Genomic DNA, 15,304 nt, shown 5'->3' on the forward strand with positions numbered 1-15,304 from the left:
TCAAGGCTGCACTGCTTGCTTACCCATTTCATCCTCACCCTCCCCTCCACCCCATTGTCCGTGCCCCCTTGCACGACATTTCATACAGTGGCGAGGCGTAAATGATCGATTATCGATGTTTCCGCATTTGAAGCTATGGTAAAGAATCAATGAAGATGTTGCATGTGTGAGGAATTTGCGATTTGACTGATGATTCTTATGTAAAAGTTCGCGAGAAACACGATGGTGCCACTGGTTATCTGTCAAATCAACTCCCAAGTTCAAAAAAAGCTCTCAAGTTGAGGCCAAAATGGAGGGGATATCCCACACTATCCTGAGAGTCCACCTCTACATCAAGACAAACTTTCCATGCAAAGATAGGGAGCAAATACATTGACAGGGCAGCCACTTTATTTGGGGACTCTAGAACTGAAAACACGGCATCACTGCTAATGTATTTGCTACCTTTCTTTGCATGGAGAGTTTGTCTTGATGTAAAGGTGGACTTTCAGGATAGCGTGGGATATCCCCTCAATTTTGGCCTTAACTTGAGAGCATTTTGTGAGCTTGGGAGTTGATTTCAGAGAAAAACCAGTGACCACATCGTGTTTCTCGCAAATTTTTACACAAGGAATCATTAGTCAAATTGCAAATTCCTCACACAGGCAACATCTCCATTATTAAAGTGTTCTTTACGAACACCCTGTTCATCGATAATTGGACGGAGTTAAACAGAAAGGAAACCATGCCACATCGGGATCGAACCAAGAAAAAGAGGTTTAAAGTTTGGCTCCTGCATAAGACTCAATGGAAAAAATAAACTTCAAGTTAAATTTCTGCAAAATTTGCTCCGACAAAAACTTTGAATTTTTGGCGATGGATAGTAGAGCAGTGGTTGAGTTCAAAACCACTCATAACTCAATTTTTTCCATAATGTGGGTTGGCTCCTTTCTGCTTAACTCAGTCCAATTTTCCATAAGTTTAAGTGGCAGATCAATCGACATATCGCAAAACAGGCCACGCCACTGATTTGATAAGCGTGGAAAATGACCCTGCGGACGGTGCGACTATGTTGACAGGTACGATGTGCGTGCGGTGCGCGCCGCTGCGCCTCGGCTCGACGGAGACATGCGCGACGACGCTGAACGACTCGCCGAGCTGCAGCGGGAGCCGGAAGGCCTCCAAGGGCGCCCACCACGGCCACGGGAGCGGCCACTCGCGGCGGTGCCGGCAGAACGGCCACGGGCACCACGTCTCCTGACACGGGGACCGGGAGCGGGAAGGCCACCCGGACCACGGCGACAAGGACCGGGACCGGGATACCAAACCCGCCCAATCCCAAACCTGGATCTGAGGAGCCTCCCCCACCAGCATCCCCACCACCCACCCTCTCATCACGCATCACGCCTCGCCCATCTTGCCCTTAGATCCTAGGTATGTTCCTACGCTCAACTCCATTCGCTCTTCTCTTCTCCTCACCTTTATTTCTATCAGTTAGTTAAGCTATTAAGACCGGGAAAACCCTAGTTTCTTCAGGGAATGAAAAATTTCAGGGAAGACCAGAAGAATCTGTTCCAGAAACAGGGAATCTTTTCCTCTACCGTTTGTCGAGAGACCATTTTTTTTTACAAGCATTTATGGAAATTTTTAGTACAGTGAACTCTAGATAATTCGAAATTGAAGGGAATCGGCTTTTTATTCGAATTAGCGAGGTTTCGAAATAAAGAGAGTTCGAATTAAAGAGATTCCATGTGGAGAAATTTCGAATTAGAGAGGCTCGAATATAGAGGGGCAAATGGACGGTTTACGCCAAAAATAACCAAAAATATCAGTTTATTTCTTTACGGAAGTAAAAATTACACTAAGTTATTATTAATCATTAATTATTTATATCTAATCAGCTGATCAAGCTTTTCGCGGGGAGACTCACGGGACTTGTTTACATGTTGACAATCCTATCAGCTCTTTCAGACACCCAGGTACATGAACAGTTGACTTCGAATTGTAGAGGGAATGTACCGTCTTATTTCGAATTACAGAGGGAGGACCATATTTACTTCCCACACTTTGAATTACAGAGAGAATTTTCGTCGCAATTTCGAATTGTAGAGGACCGCGCCAGCTTAAAAATTTCAAAATAACGAGGGGAGAAAAACACATTGATTTTCTTCGAATTATCGAGAGATTTTCAAGGGAAACAGACTTTCCTTCGAATTAACGACGTTTTCGAATTATCGAGAGTCCACTGTACTCGTTGTTATTAAGGTACGCTCAACTCCGTTCTCTCTTCTCTTCTCCTCACCTTCATTGCTGTCAGTTAGTTAAGCTATAGTTTCTAAAACCGGAGAAACCTAGTTTCATCAGGAAATGAAAAAATTTAGGGAAAATCAGAGAAATCTGTTCCAAAACAGGGAATCTCCTCTTCTATCGCTTGGCGAGAGACCATTTTTTTTTTTTTTTTTTTTACAAAAATTGAAGGAAATTTTAGGTATATGTTTTAATTAGGGTTTAGGTTATTGCACCCGAGCCGCCATTATTAACCTTCTGAATGAATTATTTGAATCTTCAAAACATCATCATGATAGAGACATGTTCATCGATCAGATAATATAAATATGAGGAATACTTTTGTAATCGAAAATTTGAATGTGCGCCGAAAAAATCGTCTGAAAGATTAAACAATTGGATAGTTTATTCTCACTAGGGTATGAGCTCCTGAAAATCAGGGGAAAAGAAGGGAATGAGCATGATTAAAAATTCTAGACACCATGGTTTATGCTTATAGAATAGCAATGAATAATAAGATCCGGCTTAACGCTTTGTTTATCCACCAACGAAGGATGCCATCCTTCGCGTTGGTGCATACCCTCGTTTCATGCACCTTAGATTCATCAATAGGATTACATTTTGCAATTAGGCACTACAATATCTGTCTGAGTTTAAAAACGGCATATGTACTATTAGTTTCAGTATGTACTTTAGTGTTTTTTACGGATGGGCTAGACACTGTAATTTCTAATTGCAAAACGTAGTCCAATTGATAGGAAAAACTCTTTCACTGGTTGCGCCGCTCAGAACACGAACGAAACCGAGGTAAAAGAGACCATGTTATCAGTGGCGTGGTGTGAATGATCGATTATCGATATTTCCCCATTTGAATCCGTGGTAAAGAATCGATTATTAAGGTATTCGCTGCGAACAACCTGTTCATCGATCCTTTTCCATAGGTTTAAATGACAGATCAATCGATATATATTGCAAAGCACGCCACGCCTTTGCATGTTATGCTCCACGCGATGAATGACGTCACAAGCCCCATTCTTTAAAGGGTAATATCCATATTAATATTAGACGTTAGTACTTTGTGTTTAGACGGATCTTATTATGTTTTCCTGATTTATGATACAAAATCATCGAAACACGATTTCGCGACGAACACAACGGATCCATTGTGATGGTTGACTGGTTGAGCAATGGTGTCTCGGAAGTAGTTGTTTCTACTCGTTGCCACGATTGCAGCAGGCTGATTATTGAAATTTATAAGGAAATAAGCGAAAACAAAGAGAAAACGAATCGTTTTCATAAGTGGAAACAGGTGGTTGCAAATGGACAAAGGAGGTAAGTAATAGACTATAACTAACGGCAATCCACGAGGGACCCTTCAGTTCGTCTATCCTTTTCACCCTTACTCTATGAGAACCACCCGTTTCAACCAAAAGGATCGCTCCATCTCAGTGGCGTGGCGTGCTTTGCGATATATCGATTGGTCGGCCTTTTAAACGTATGGAAAAGTATCGATAAACAGGGTGTTCGCAGAGAACGCCTTAATAATCGATTATTTACTACAGCTTCATATGGGGAAATATCGATAGATCGCAAAGCACACCACGCCACTGCTCCATTTCCCCTTCATCTTTTTTTCCATGGCTTTATTTATCAATTTCGAAAACTAGTCCACAAATGAGGGTGAGCCACGACTGTAGAAAATACTGGTGTAGCTCCCTCATTACATCTCAATTAATAATTTCGAGTTTTTATGGACGGTCAAAAATTAAGAATGTCTCTGACCTGAAAATGGCATGCCTACCCCAACACGCACTTGTACGAAGTGCAACGGAATTGAAACAAATGGCTAAATGGAAGGTGGTGTTGAAGTTAGAAAGGGTTCAGAGCAAGTTCATGCTCAGCTATAAATGGACGTAATTATGCGAAAAGGCGCTAAACGCCATTTCCAAACTAAAACCATTGGCGTTTCCGTACTAATGGACCGATTTTGGTTTACTTTAGCTTGTTTGAAAGCTGAAGAGTTCCTCTAATTACACACATTGCCAAAATTCCGAAAAAATGCATATTAAGCGAGATACAGGGGATTTTGCACGTAGGTCCATTTGATTTAATGCGCTAACCCGGATTCCGAATTATATCAAATGGAGCTATCTCCATTCCGAATTAAATCAAAAGGAGCTATCTCCACTCGATTGACGCGCGCGCGGCAGAGCTTGATGGAAACTTAGTGAAACTTGGTAGCGGGGGGTATTTTCGGACGGGGAACTCGAATTTCAGGTCAAATTTTTAAAATTCAGAAATCCAAGATGGCGGACATGGCCTAAAATGCTATCTTGGCCCCTGTCCAGCCGATCTTGGTGAAATGGTATCAGGGGGTAATTTCGGACGGGAAACTCGAATTTCAGGTCAAATTTTGAAAATTCAGAAATCCAAGATGGCGGACATGGCCTAAAATGCTATCTCGGCCCCTGTCCAGCCGATCTTGGTGAAACATGGTATCAGGGGGTATTTTCGGATGGGGAACTCGAATTTCAGGTCAAATTTTTAAAATTCAGAAATCCAAGATGGCGGACATGGCCTAAAATGCTATCTCGGCCCCTGTCCAGCCGATCTTGGTGAAATGGTATCAGGGGGTAATTTCGGACGGGAAACTCGAATTTCAGGTTAAATTTTTAAAATTCAGAAATCCAAGATGGCGGACATGGCCTAAAATGCTATCTCGGCCCCTGTCCAGCCGATCTTGGTGAAACATGGTATCAGGGGGTATTTTCGGACGGGAAACTCGAATTTCAGGTTAAATTTTTAAAATTCAGAAATCCAAGATGGCGGAAGTGGCTTAAAATGCTATCTCCTTTTTATACAAACGCACTGCACGTCTAGAATGGCCGCCAATGAACCTGCGTAACGCGCACGGGCCGGGTTGTGAAGGCCGGAGGGGGTGGAAGCTCAAATATACTTACGTAACCTCAATGTGCATTCCCGCTGCATCTTGCGAATGTGGATTAGATGTGAAAATTTCCACGTTTGTAAACTTTAAGTATATGACACTCTACGTTCACAATACTCCGCCTCGTCGAGGTGCGTGGTTTACCTAGCAGCGTCGGATTGTGAATTCCCTTCATGTGCTGATTACCTATGTTAAAATTTTCGTATCTAAATAAAAAAAGTTTCTGTTGTCATTTTTAGCCCCTAATACCGAACTTCACACAAACGATTCAAGCATTGAGCTATTGTTGAAGGCCACATCCGCCATATTGGATTTTAAAATTTTAACAATGAGGTTATTCATCATTTTTAATTTTTGCATTTTTTTTGGAGGATTGAGTACGCACAGTTTGCTGGAATTTTCTCCGATTTTTTGAAACATAAACCCACGGAAAACAAGTTCGAAGTTGCTTCTTCTGAGCTCCCGTTTAAACTCGCGTCTCCGAGGGTGTCAAAATGGGGCCTGACGAGCCCCTAGGTGACGGTCACGCTTTTGATCACGTAATCCTTCCAGCGCGCTCTTAAATCTCATGAATTTCTAAATACTGTTCCGATTCCAATAAAGTACCTAACAGTGATTTTAATGAAACTTAAGCGATTCCGATGGGTTTGTTTATTTGTTCGCTCGTTAAAAGCCCGTTATCTATGTCAGTGCACACTGACATCGATCGAGCCAGAGGGAACGCACGGTCGATATGTGACCGTCACTCAGGGGATCTACCAGACGACATCTGGTATTTTTTGGCGATGCGCGTTTAAACAGGAGATAACATTTTAGGCCACATCCGCCATCTTGGATTTCTGAATTTTAAAAATTTGACCTGAAATTCGAGTTTCCCGTCCGAAAATACCCCCTGATACCATGTTTCACCAAGATCGGCTGGACAGGGGCCGAGATAGCATTTTAGGCCATGTCCGCCATCTTGGATTTCTGAATTTTCAAAATTTGACCCGAAATTCGAGTTTCCCGTCCGAAATTACCCCCTGATACCATGTTTCACCAAGATCGGCTGGACAGGGGCCGAGATAGCATTTTAGGCCATGTCCGCCATCTTGGATTTCTGAATTTTCAAAATTTGACCCAAAATTCGAGTTTCCCGTCCAAAAATACCCCCCGCTACCAAGTTTCACTAAGTTTCCATCAAGCTCTGCCGCGCGCGCGTCAATCGAGTGGAGATAGCTCCTTTTGATTTAATTCGGAATGGAGATAGCTCCATTTGATATAATTCGGAATCCGGGTTAGCGCATTAAATCAAATGGACCTACGTGCAAAATCCCCTGTATCTCGCTTAATATGCATTTTTTCGGAATTTTGGCAATGTGTGTAATTAGAGGAACTCTTCAGCTTTCAAACAAGCTAAAGTAAACCAAAATCGGTCCATTAGCACGGAAACGCCAATGGTTTTAGTTTGGAAATGGCGTTTAGCGCCTTTTCGCATAAATACGTCCAAATATTAATGCTCAGGGAGTCATAGAAATCTTGAACGAATTTCGTCAGACTTCTTTTCTTTTCCTTTTTGTAAATCCAATTTGACTTATCTCAAAGTTGGCCCTCGGTCCGGAGTGAAGTAGTAGAACAAACGCGAAAAATGAATTTATTAATTAAAAATTTGATTAAGTCGATGAAGTAAGGAGGAAAACCCTCGCTCTATAAGAAGAACTTCACGAGGCGGGTTTTCCGGTGGGGGATATTTCGCAATCGTCGTTTAACCGAATATTTTTCACTTGCCATTTAAGAGGCTTCTTGGTTTTAAGAAGACCGAAATTCAATTTCGGACGTGGCTTACGTTAATCAATGCATGCTTCGTCTTGAAAGCTGAAAAACAGCTTGTTTGGAGAAGGGCGTGACCGTCAAAAGTCAACTTTCGAGGGAAAATGAAGAAAACTTGATTTTATTGAGTATTTTTAATGTTTCTTACTGTAGTAAAAAAATACCTATGAAATTATGAATATGTCGCAGGAAAAAATAGTAAAATCAGGCATTTTTTCGAATGCTTAGGATAATAGTAAAATATTCTAACTTGTGGATTGAAATACTGGCTCTTTTCCTAATTTTAGACAAAATAATTAATTGCTCCTGTAAGAAACAATTATCGGTAAAAATTTGCATCACACAATAGTATTTTAAACGATTTTTAGCTCATGAACAGACACTCGTCTCGAAATTTTCAGCATGTCATAAAATACAAAATTTTTATAAAGTGAACGTATAAAAATATGAGAAGGAATTGAAGAGATGGAGACAAAAAGAGTTCGTAGGTTTGATGAGTTGTTTTTCCAAAAAATATTGAAAACACGCGAGCTCTTTGCCATAAATTCACAAAATTGTGTTAACCGTCAAAATTTAACTATCTGCCTAGGCATCTGACAAAATGCCTGATTTCACTATTTGCCTGCGACGTATATATAGCATCTGTAAAAAAAATCCCGGCCCTGAGAGACGATTCAACGACATCCGCCTTAATTTGCAATGCTCAACTCTATGCTGCTAGTGAGCTGTCGCTTGGATTCAGAGTCCAACACAAAACGGGTCGGATTACGTATTTCCTATCTTCGGCTGTGTTGCTCACGTATCTCTTGCAGCATATCTATAGAAAAAGACAAACGAAACCAACACGACATGGAAATAGAGAAAGGGAGAAAACGCGTTGATGAAGGCGCAGAGATACAACTATTCGTACTTGATGAGTGTCCGTAATGCATCTGCAAAATTGACGGCGCGATGACGCGAGGCGTGAACTCGCAATGCGCCGCTCTATGCTGCAGCCAGTGAGGTGTCACTCAGATTCAGGAGAAAAGTTAGGCAAATACGTTTCTCCTATCTCCGGCTGTGAAGTTTTTTTTTGTTTGTTTTTTTTTAATTTTTAAAGTTTTAAAATGTCGACACTCAATTATGTTCTCATTTTTTGTCAATTTGATGTCTGATTATGTTTTCCTTTTTTTTCAATTTGATGCCTGGTTATGTTTCGACGATGTACGTGTAGACTGGGGTGGCCCACAAAAAATGAATTTCGGAAATTTATAGCCGTAACCCCCTAGATCAATTACAGCATGTTCAAAAACAAGAAAAATGAAATTTGAGGTCAATCGGACAAAATTAACCCGACGCGCAGTTGCCATTTATCCCCGCAAAAATAGCGAATTTTTACTGTTTTTCAGTAATTTTTCGCTCCCAGAAAATAAAGTCGGAGGGGTCTGCAAATTAAACAGAGGGCAAAATTAGTTCATAAACTATACACCCTAGTGAAGTTTTGGTCCCCCCTCCACGCTTTTGACCCGACGCGCGGTTGCCATTTTCACGCATGAAAATAGCGAATTTTTGACTGTTTTTGAAGATTTTTCCCTCTCGATAAATTAACTTTACAGATGCCTAAATTGTAATCAGAGTGTGAAATTAGTAGCTTAGATGCTCCCAATGCTCCCCTTCTGATAATTTTGCCACGCTGCGACGTTGCCATTTTTCTGAGCAAAATCGTGAATTTCGACTTATTTCAATATCATCTCTCTAGACCTAAAAAAAAAAAACTCCGGGGCCATCGAAAAAGTGCGCTAAAACACGGTGATTATATCATGAGTATCTTTTTTGAAAATTTGAACCCTGTAAAATGTTTTAGTCGGCGTGAAGCTACCACTTGGCAAACAGTGGTTGACGGTAATAGTCAATTTTCATACGTTAATGCGCCTTCAATTACATTGGATACTGTGCAATACTTTCGTGCTGGAATACTTGCATTGGCACCTACAAACCTAACAGGGATACTTCACTCATTGCGCAATGCATGCAGTATCCCTGTTAGGTTTGAAGGCGCCAATGCAACTATTCCACCACGAAAGTATTGCACGGTATCAAATGTAATTGAAGGCGCACTAACGTATGAAACTTGACTGTTACCGTCATGGTGTCAGGGAGTATTTTTTAACGAGGAACTTGAATCTCAACTCAAATTTATAAAATTCAAAAATCCAAAATGCCCACCTGGCAACTAAGGAGCCGAAGGACGAACGTTATCAGACTTCGCGAACAAAAAAAGCTCGAGAGGCCTGATCATTTATTGAACGGAAGTAGTTGTAAGTCGAGGTAAAAGAAACGTAAGGCATATGATCCGCCCGACCACTCGAAACGCAGCTTTTTTTTCTCGTCACTAAAGCCGCGGCGCGAGATTTGAATTGAGGAGCTTGGAGGAGGAGCGGATAGGTGCTGTTTTTGAAAAATTGAGATATTAATGATTTCAAGTGAAACTAGTCTGAATGCTTGTTCTGTGAAGAATTCGCCCCCAAATTCCAATTTTTAAGCATCGAAATGTCAATTTCAACTTTCTCTCCGCCATGAGGATCCATGAAGTTCCGAAACTTCAAACACGTATTTCTCGAAATAGCAAAAACTGTACTTCTGCGCCTTGTCCTCGAGGCCCTTCAATTTTAACAACTTTGCAGTCTCAGCCGAAAACAAATATGACCATCTGCTGTTGATGAAAACTAACAATACTAGAAAATTTGTGAAGAATTAACATTTTTGTCCTTTAAGTGAAACGACTCTTTGTTCATTTACATCAATGGCAGACGATTACATTGATTTTCTGCCAAGAGTGCTAAGTTGTTGAAATTCAAAGTTCGCGCCACGAATCTGGTGGCAGGAACGAAAAACTGCGTCTCGGCCAAAGAGGTCGTGAAGAGCACAGTTACCTTGGGTGTGAGTGTCACAAGCCAACCGTTGAATCAGGAATTTTATTGAATGCTTAAGCTGATGGTCAGACCAAATAAAGTTTGCATGTTTTTAATGCAGATTTTCAATGTATTGGCTTTCGGACGGTAAAAATCGATTGAAAAATCAATTATTCTTAAGTGCGACCTGGCCACTTTTTCACATCGTATTTTTATCGGCCAACGTTCAAACAATCTGTGTTTATTTAAATATCGATCAATTTTGATAATTAGTTGTTTTCTCATTGCTTAAAATTTTGAAAACAATGATGAGTTGATCTAATGGACGTATATTTGCTTTAAAAAAAACTTGAGACGTGTGGGAAAGATGGGATGTGCTCTAGAAAGCTACTTAAGAAAAAAATTAAAAGTAGGCGCGACGTGATTCCTCTTAAAAAATAACAATTTGGGATTTGCCGTGGGCATGTCACGAGAGCGTCGTGGACAAGAATCATGAGCTAAAAAGTGCACCAGCACCGATCTCCTCGTCGTTGCACATCTGAGTCATCACCGCTGACGTCACTGGCATTCATTCTTACGGCCCTTAACTAACGAGCATACTCCTTCTTCCCCACCTGTCTCTGAATTCTTTTAAAATACTTATAAATAGTAAATAAATAAGTCCAAATATGTGACAAAGAGCATTCAAGTGGGTCAGGCAGTCAACCGTCTTAGATTTCGAAAGTCTCAAGATGACATTTTTGGCAATTTCTGCCATTTTGGATTTTTGAATTTTATAAATTTGAGTTGAGATTCAAGTTCCTCGTTAAAAAATACTCCCTGACACCATGACGGTAACAGTCAAGTTTCATACGTTAGTGCGCCTTCAATTACATTTGATACCGTGCAATACTTTCGTGGTGGAATAGTTGCATTGGCGCCTTCAAACCTAACAGGGATACTGCATGCATTGCGCAATGAGTGAAGTATCCCTGTTAGGTTTGTAGGTGCCAATGCAAGTATTCCAGCACGAAAGTATTGCACAGTATCCAATGTAATTGAAGGCGCATTAACGTATGAAAATTGACTATTACCGTCAACCACTGTTTGCCAAGTGGTAGCTTCACGCCGACTAAAACATTTTACAGGGTTCAAATTTTCAAAAAAGATACTCATGATATAATCACCGTGTTTTAGCGCACTTTTTCGATGGCCCCGGAGTTTTTTTTTTTTAGGTCTAGAGAGATGATATTGAAATAAGTCGAAATTCACGATTTTGCTCAGAAAAATGGCAACGTCGCAGCGTGGCAAAATTATCAGAAGGGGAGCATTGGGAGCATCTAAGCTACTAATTTCACACTCTGATTACAATTTAGGCATCTGTAAAGTTAATTTATCGAGAGGGAAAAATCTTCAAAAACAGTCAAAAATTCGCTATTTTCATGCGTGAAAATGGCAACCGCGCGTCGGGTCAAAAGCGTGGAGGGGGGACCAAAACTTCACTAGGGTGTATAGTTTATGAACTAATTTTGCCCTCTGTTTAATTTGCAGACCCCTCCGACTTTATTTTCTGGGAGCGAAAAATTACTGAAAAACAGTAAAAATTCGCTATTTTTGCGGGGATAAATGGCAACTGCGCGTCGGGTTAATTTTGTCCGATTGACCTCAAATTTCATTTTTCTTGTTTTTGAACATGCTGTAATTGATCTAGGGGGTTACGGCTATAAATTTCCGAAATTCATTTTTTGTGGGCCACCGTAGGGTAGACGTATGTCTAAAGCTCGTACATGTATCGACCTCATACAGCCCGTAAATCTCGGGTCAATTTGACCCGGCTTGAGCATCTAAGGGTTAAAAACCAATTTTGAGTAAAACAATCAAAAGAATCCCTTTTCGGCATACATCGTTTTCTGCGCGATAATATTGTGTGCAACAAGTGTGCAGGTGATATCAGCAACAATTCGGCAGCAACGCTCCCATCTCGTTTAAAGTCGCGTAACCATTTTTAGGTCCTGCGCAGCCTCCAAGAGGCAAATTGACCGTGCTGTCCGCTCGAAGGCACTCCTGATTTTAAATTTTGAGAAACGCGGCGTTTTTTACATAGAACGACAGTCCCCGCGAGGAAAGGCTCACCCGAAAAGAACAAAGAAAAGCGGATAAAACAATTTGAAGGGCTGCGGAATCAAAGGGAAGGATACTCAGACCGACTTTTCAAAAATAATTTTTATTATACTTCAGTGACGTGGAATAAGATCCATTGAGTGACTCGGTGAAGAAACTCTTGAGTTTGTGATTGAGCACACTTGAGAAGTCAATTCCAGGAACATCCTCCGTAACTCGTCGCTCCTATCACGAAAAACTTATTGCCATTTCCTCTTGAGCCCCGGAAAGCATGACACTCTATGGACAAGAGGGCCCACGCAGAAATTGAGATACGCTCTTACGTCAGAGGAGCGACAAACTTCCGGCTAAGTCAATTTCTCCCCGCCCCCCTCTGGCTTGCCTCCCGCTTATATGGGCTAAACTGTGCTTAATAGAGGACCGGAAGACCTCGGATAATCAGGAAAACAACTTATCGGCGAGCTCCAATATCTCACAGTCATCGTCTCTTCGGTTGAAATTAATTTAACTTTCTCGAAGAGCTCGCTCGGCTTGCAGAGAGGTTAGCTTTACCGGATGGGCATGGTTATCCAGCAAGCAATGTAGTAGGTGTTTCCAACCACGAGTTGGTAATGAGAGGATATCAGCAACTGAAGGGGCGAGAACCAGAGGGGCTTAATTGCATTGGAACATTCCCAGTTTCAACTCTCCAAACAACTTTTCCTTGCCGACCGGGTTGGCCTAGTGGTCAGTGCATCTGACTTTAGGTTAATAGGTCCGGAGCTCCCATCCCGGTAGTGGCCAGAAATTCTCACACAACTGCACTGATAAAAATATTTGTACACTTATTTTCTATTTAAATTAAACCTTTTTTGAAAACCGAATATATAGTTAGATGACTTACTTTTTTATTATTGTTTACAAACAATGGCCATTTCAGGCTGGCAGGCCGCCCATCTTCAGGTGACTATATAATCGGTTTTCAAAAAAGCTTTAATCTAAACAGAAAGTAACTGTTCATAGTGCCGATAAAGTGTCAAAAATTGTGCAGTATGCTAGTAATAAAAATATTTGTGTTCTCGTTCACATTTGGTCAATATAGAAAGTGAAACAGAAATCAACAACAATTTTGTGTTGATTTTGGTGCAGTTTGCGGTGAATTTAGCGCGGAAAACAATGGATAGACTAGGAATATGCATTCCTCCAATTGTGACGTTGCCCTTGCAGCAAAAGGTGCTAGTTCTAATTTCGTCCAGAGGCCCGTTGGAACCTTTGCTTTTTGAATTCTTGCGTTAGAAGTCTTTTTGCATGTTTTTAGTCACCTAAAACTAGAAGGTAAGCGGGTGTTGACCCAAGTCGACCCTCGCTCAACCTTTCCGAGAAAACGGGTCCTTGCGAAGGGTTCGCTGGTTCCGATGCGGTCCGCCTTATTGTTCCGCGAGGATCGTATATTGACAGGAGTCAGGTAGTCAATAACTTCTCTCTCTCTCTTTCCAACCGAAGGAGGTAGTCACAGTAAGTGGATAAACGGTCACATCTGTATGTTCTTTTGTTTCTGCCACAGTTGAAGGCTACCCTAAAGTCCATTTTGAGGGGCCAAGGTGAGGAATGAAACATCATTTGTGGATGTTGTTCTGTATCTCCAAATATTGAAGGCAACCTTTGAGTTTTTGAGATTTTCTTTCGTAATATGTGGATCCTCTCATCACTCAAAGATGGTTATTGTACATACTGACAGGCGTGTAGTTGTTTTTTGAGCATACTATTGATTTAATCGATGATTTTCCTTCGCATAGGTATGTTACAAACAAAATATTGATTTAATTTAGAATTTTTCTTCAGTGCTCTTCCGAGTAAAATGTTGAAATCGAATTAAAATTTCCGAATGATAAATGGATCAAATCGGATATGCCACTCAAAACTCCTGAAAACCAAATTTCCTGTCATTCTAATCCTAAACACCTACTTAGATTATTTTTTTCTATCTGCAGTAGCAATTTCTTTGTACAGTGCAATCTATTCAGAACAACAAAATAATGTGCCAAAATGGCATAATAAACCAAAAAAACCTATCAAACCGGAATTTGAAGATGACACTGAAAATGAAATATGAAGATTATCGTTGAGTAATCATTAAGTCTAGATTTCGGTGGACAACTTTCCCTTGACCCAACTAGCATTTCTCAACGGAAAAATCGCTATATATTGCGATTTTATCAATCCCAGATTAATTGGACTTCATTTTGCAATTTGGAACTATAATTTCTAGTCCGGTTTAAAAACAACGTATGTGCCATTGGTTTCCTTATGCACATAAGTGTTTTTTCAAATGAGCCAGAGTTTATAGTTCCAAATTGCAAAATGCAGTCCAATTGCAGACAAGAATGAAGATGCAAGATAGAATAACTTTAATATAAACCGAGTGTTGCGGGCTCTGTGGCCGCTGAGCGGCACAACCCCCAGTAAGCGCTTCCCGCTTTCAAGCGGCACATCCTGCGTCCTGCTTCACTAAAAGTAGTCGCATGAGAGGAATGAGATGAGCACTCTCAATGGCACATGTACATGGTGTTTCGGAAAAGTATTCAACTGACCGTGTTGAATTTCGCAAATAAAACCTCACGGAAGTGACGGTTCTTCATTTTTCACTGCCACTAAAAATATTAGACAGACTTTCAGTTCCCAAAATCCTGAAGTGCTATTTGAAGAACCGAACATGAGAACAAGAATAGTTCATAATCGTATTCAAATTCCTTCAACATGTGACAACTCTGCGAAGGGCTTGTTCGAGGAGGACGATATTTTCCGGAAACAAAAAGAGTGGACCGCGTGGTCGCGCACCCCCATTCATTCCGAAGGGTTGGAGAGACGATCAGACGGCGAGACGCGAGACGGGAGGAAGGAGAAAGGCGAAAGGATGGCCGCGGTGCCCAAGGACACTTTCACGCGGAGTTTGGGAATATGCGGCCAGCCAAGGCCGGCTTCCAGTCAGCTGATAATCGAGTTGTCTTAACTCTGGGTATAAAGGGACTCTAGTTGTAACATTCACTACACCGGCTCGACTTGAACCCAAGGCCCAAGGTCAAACTCGGACTCTGTCTAAGAAGGCCGCAGCCTGTGTAGGTACCATAAACCTGTCAAAGCGGCGCAACAAGCGGATGACATGGGTTCTTCCGCCCTCTGGCCTATCAGCAACCCTCGATACCGAGATCCTGCCCTATTGTCTCTCACCTACCTAAATCTGACCCTCAGAATTTAAAGATAGCAAGAATACAATTTTTTTCATTATTCCACAAACCTTATTACAGTTTACATT

At 41.2% G+C, this 15,304-nt stretch overlaps 1 protein-coding gene across 2 annotated transcripts in view; it reads left to right on the forward strand.

Moving 5' to 3' along the window:
• Positions 1-15,304, forward strand: part of TkR99D (Tachykinin-like receptor at 99D) — a 335,482-nt gene that overhangs the window by 274,286 nt on the left and 45,892 nt on the right. The window contains exon 7 of one of the 2 annotated variants that reach the window (XM_019048367.2): positions 1,059-1,413. The exons of the other annotated variant lie outside the window; for it this stretch is intronic. Within the exon in view, the coding sequence (XP_018903912.1) occupies positions 1,059-1,240 (182 nt within the window). The 3' untranslated portion in view covers positions 1,241-1,413. The remainder of the gene's footprint in view (positions 1-1,058; positions 1,414-15,304) is intronic. 2 annotated transcript variants of the gene reach the window in all.

Source organism: Bemisia tabaci, chromosome 5, assembly GCF_918797505.1.
Source record: "Bemisia tabaci chromosome 5, PGI_BMITA_v3".
Lineage (NCBI taxonomy): Eukaryota > Metazoa > Arthropoda > Insecta > Hemiptera > Aleyrodidae > Bemisia > Bemisia tabaci.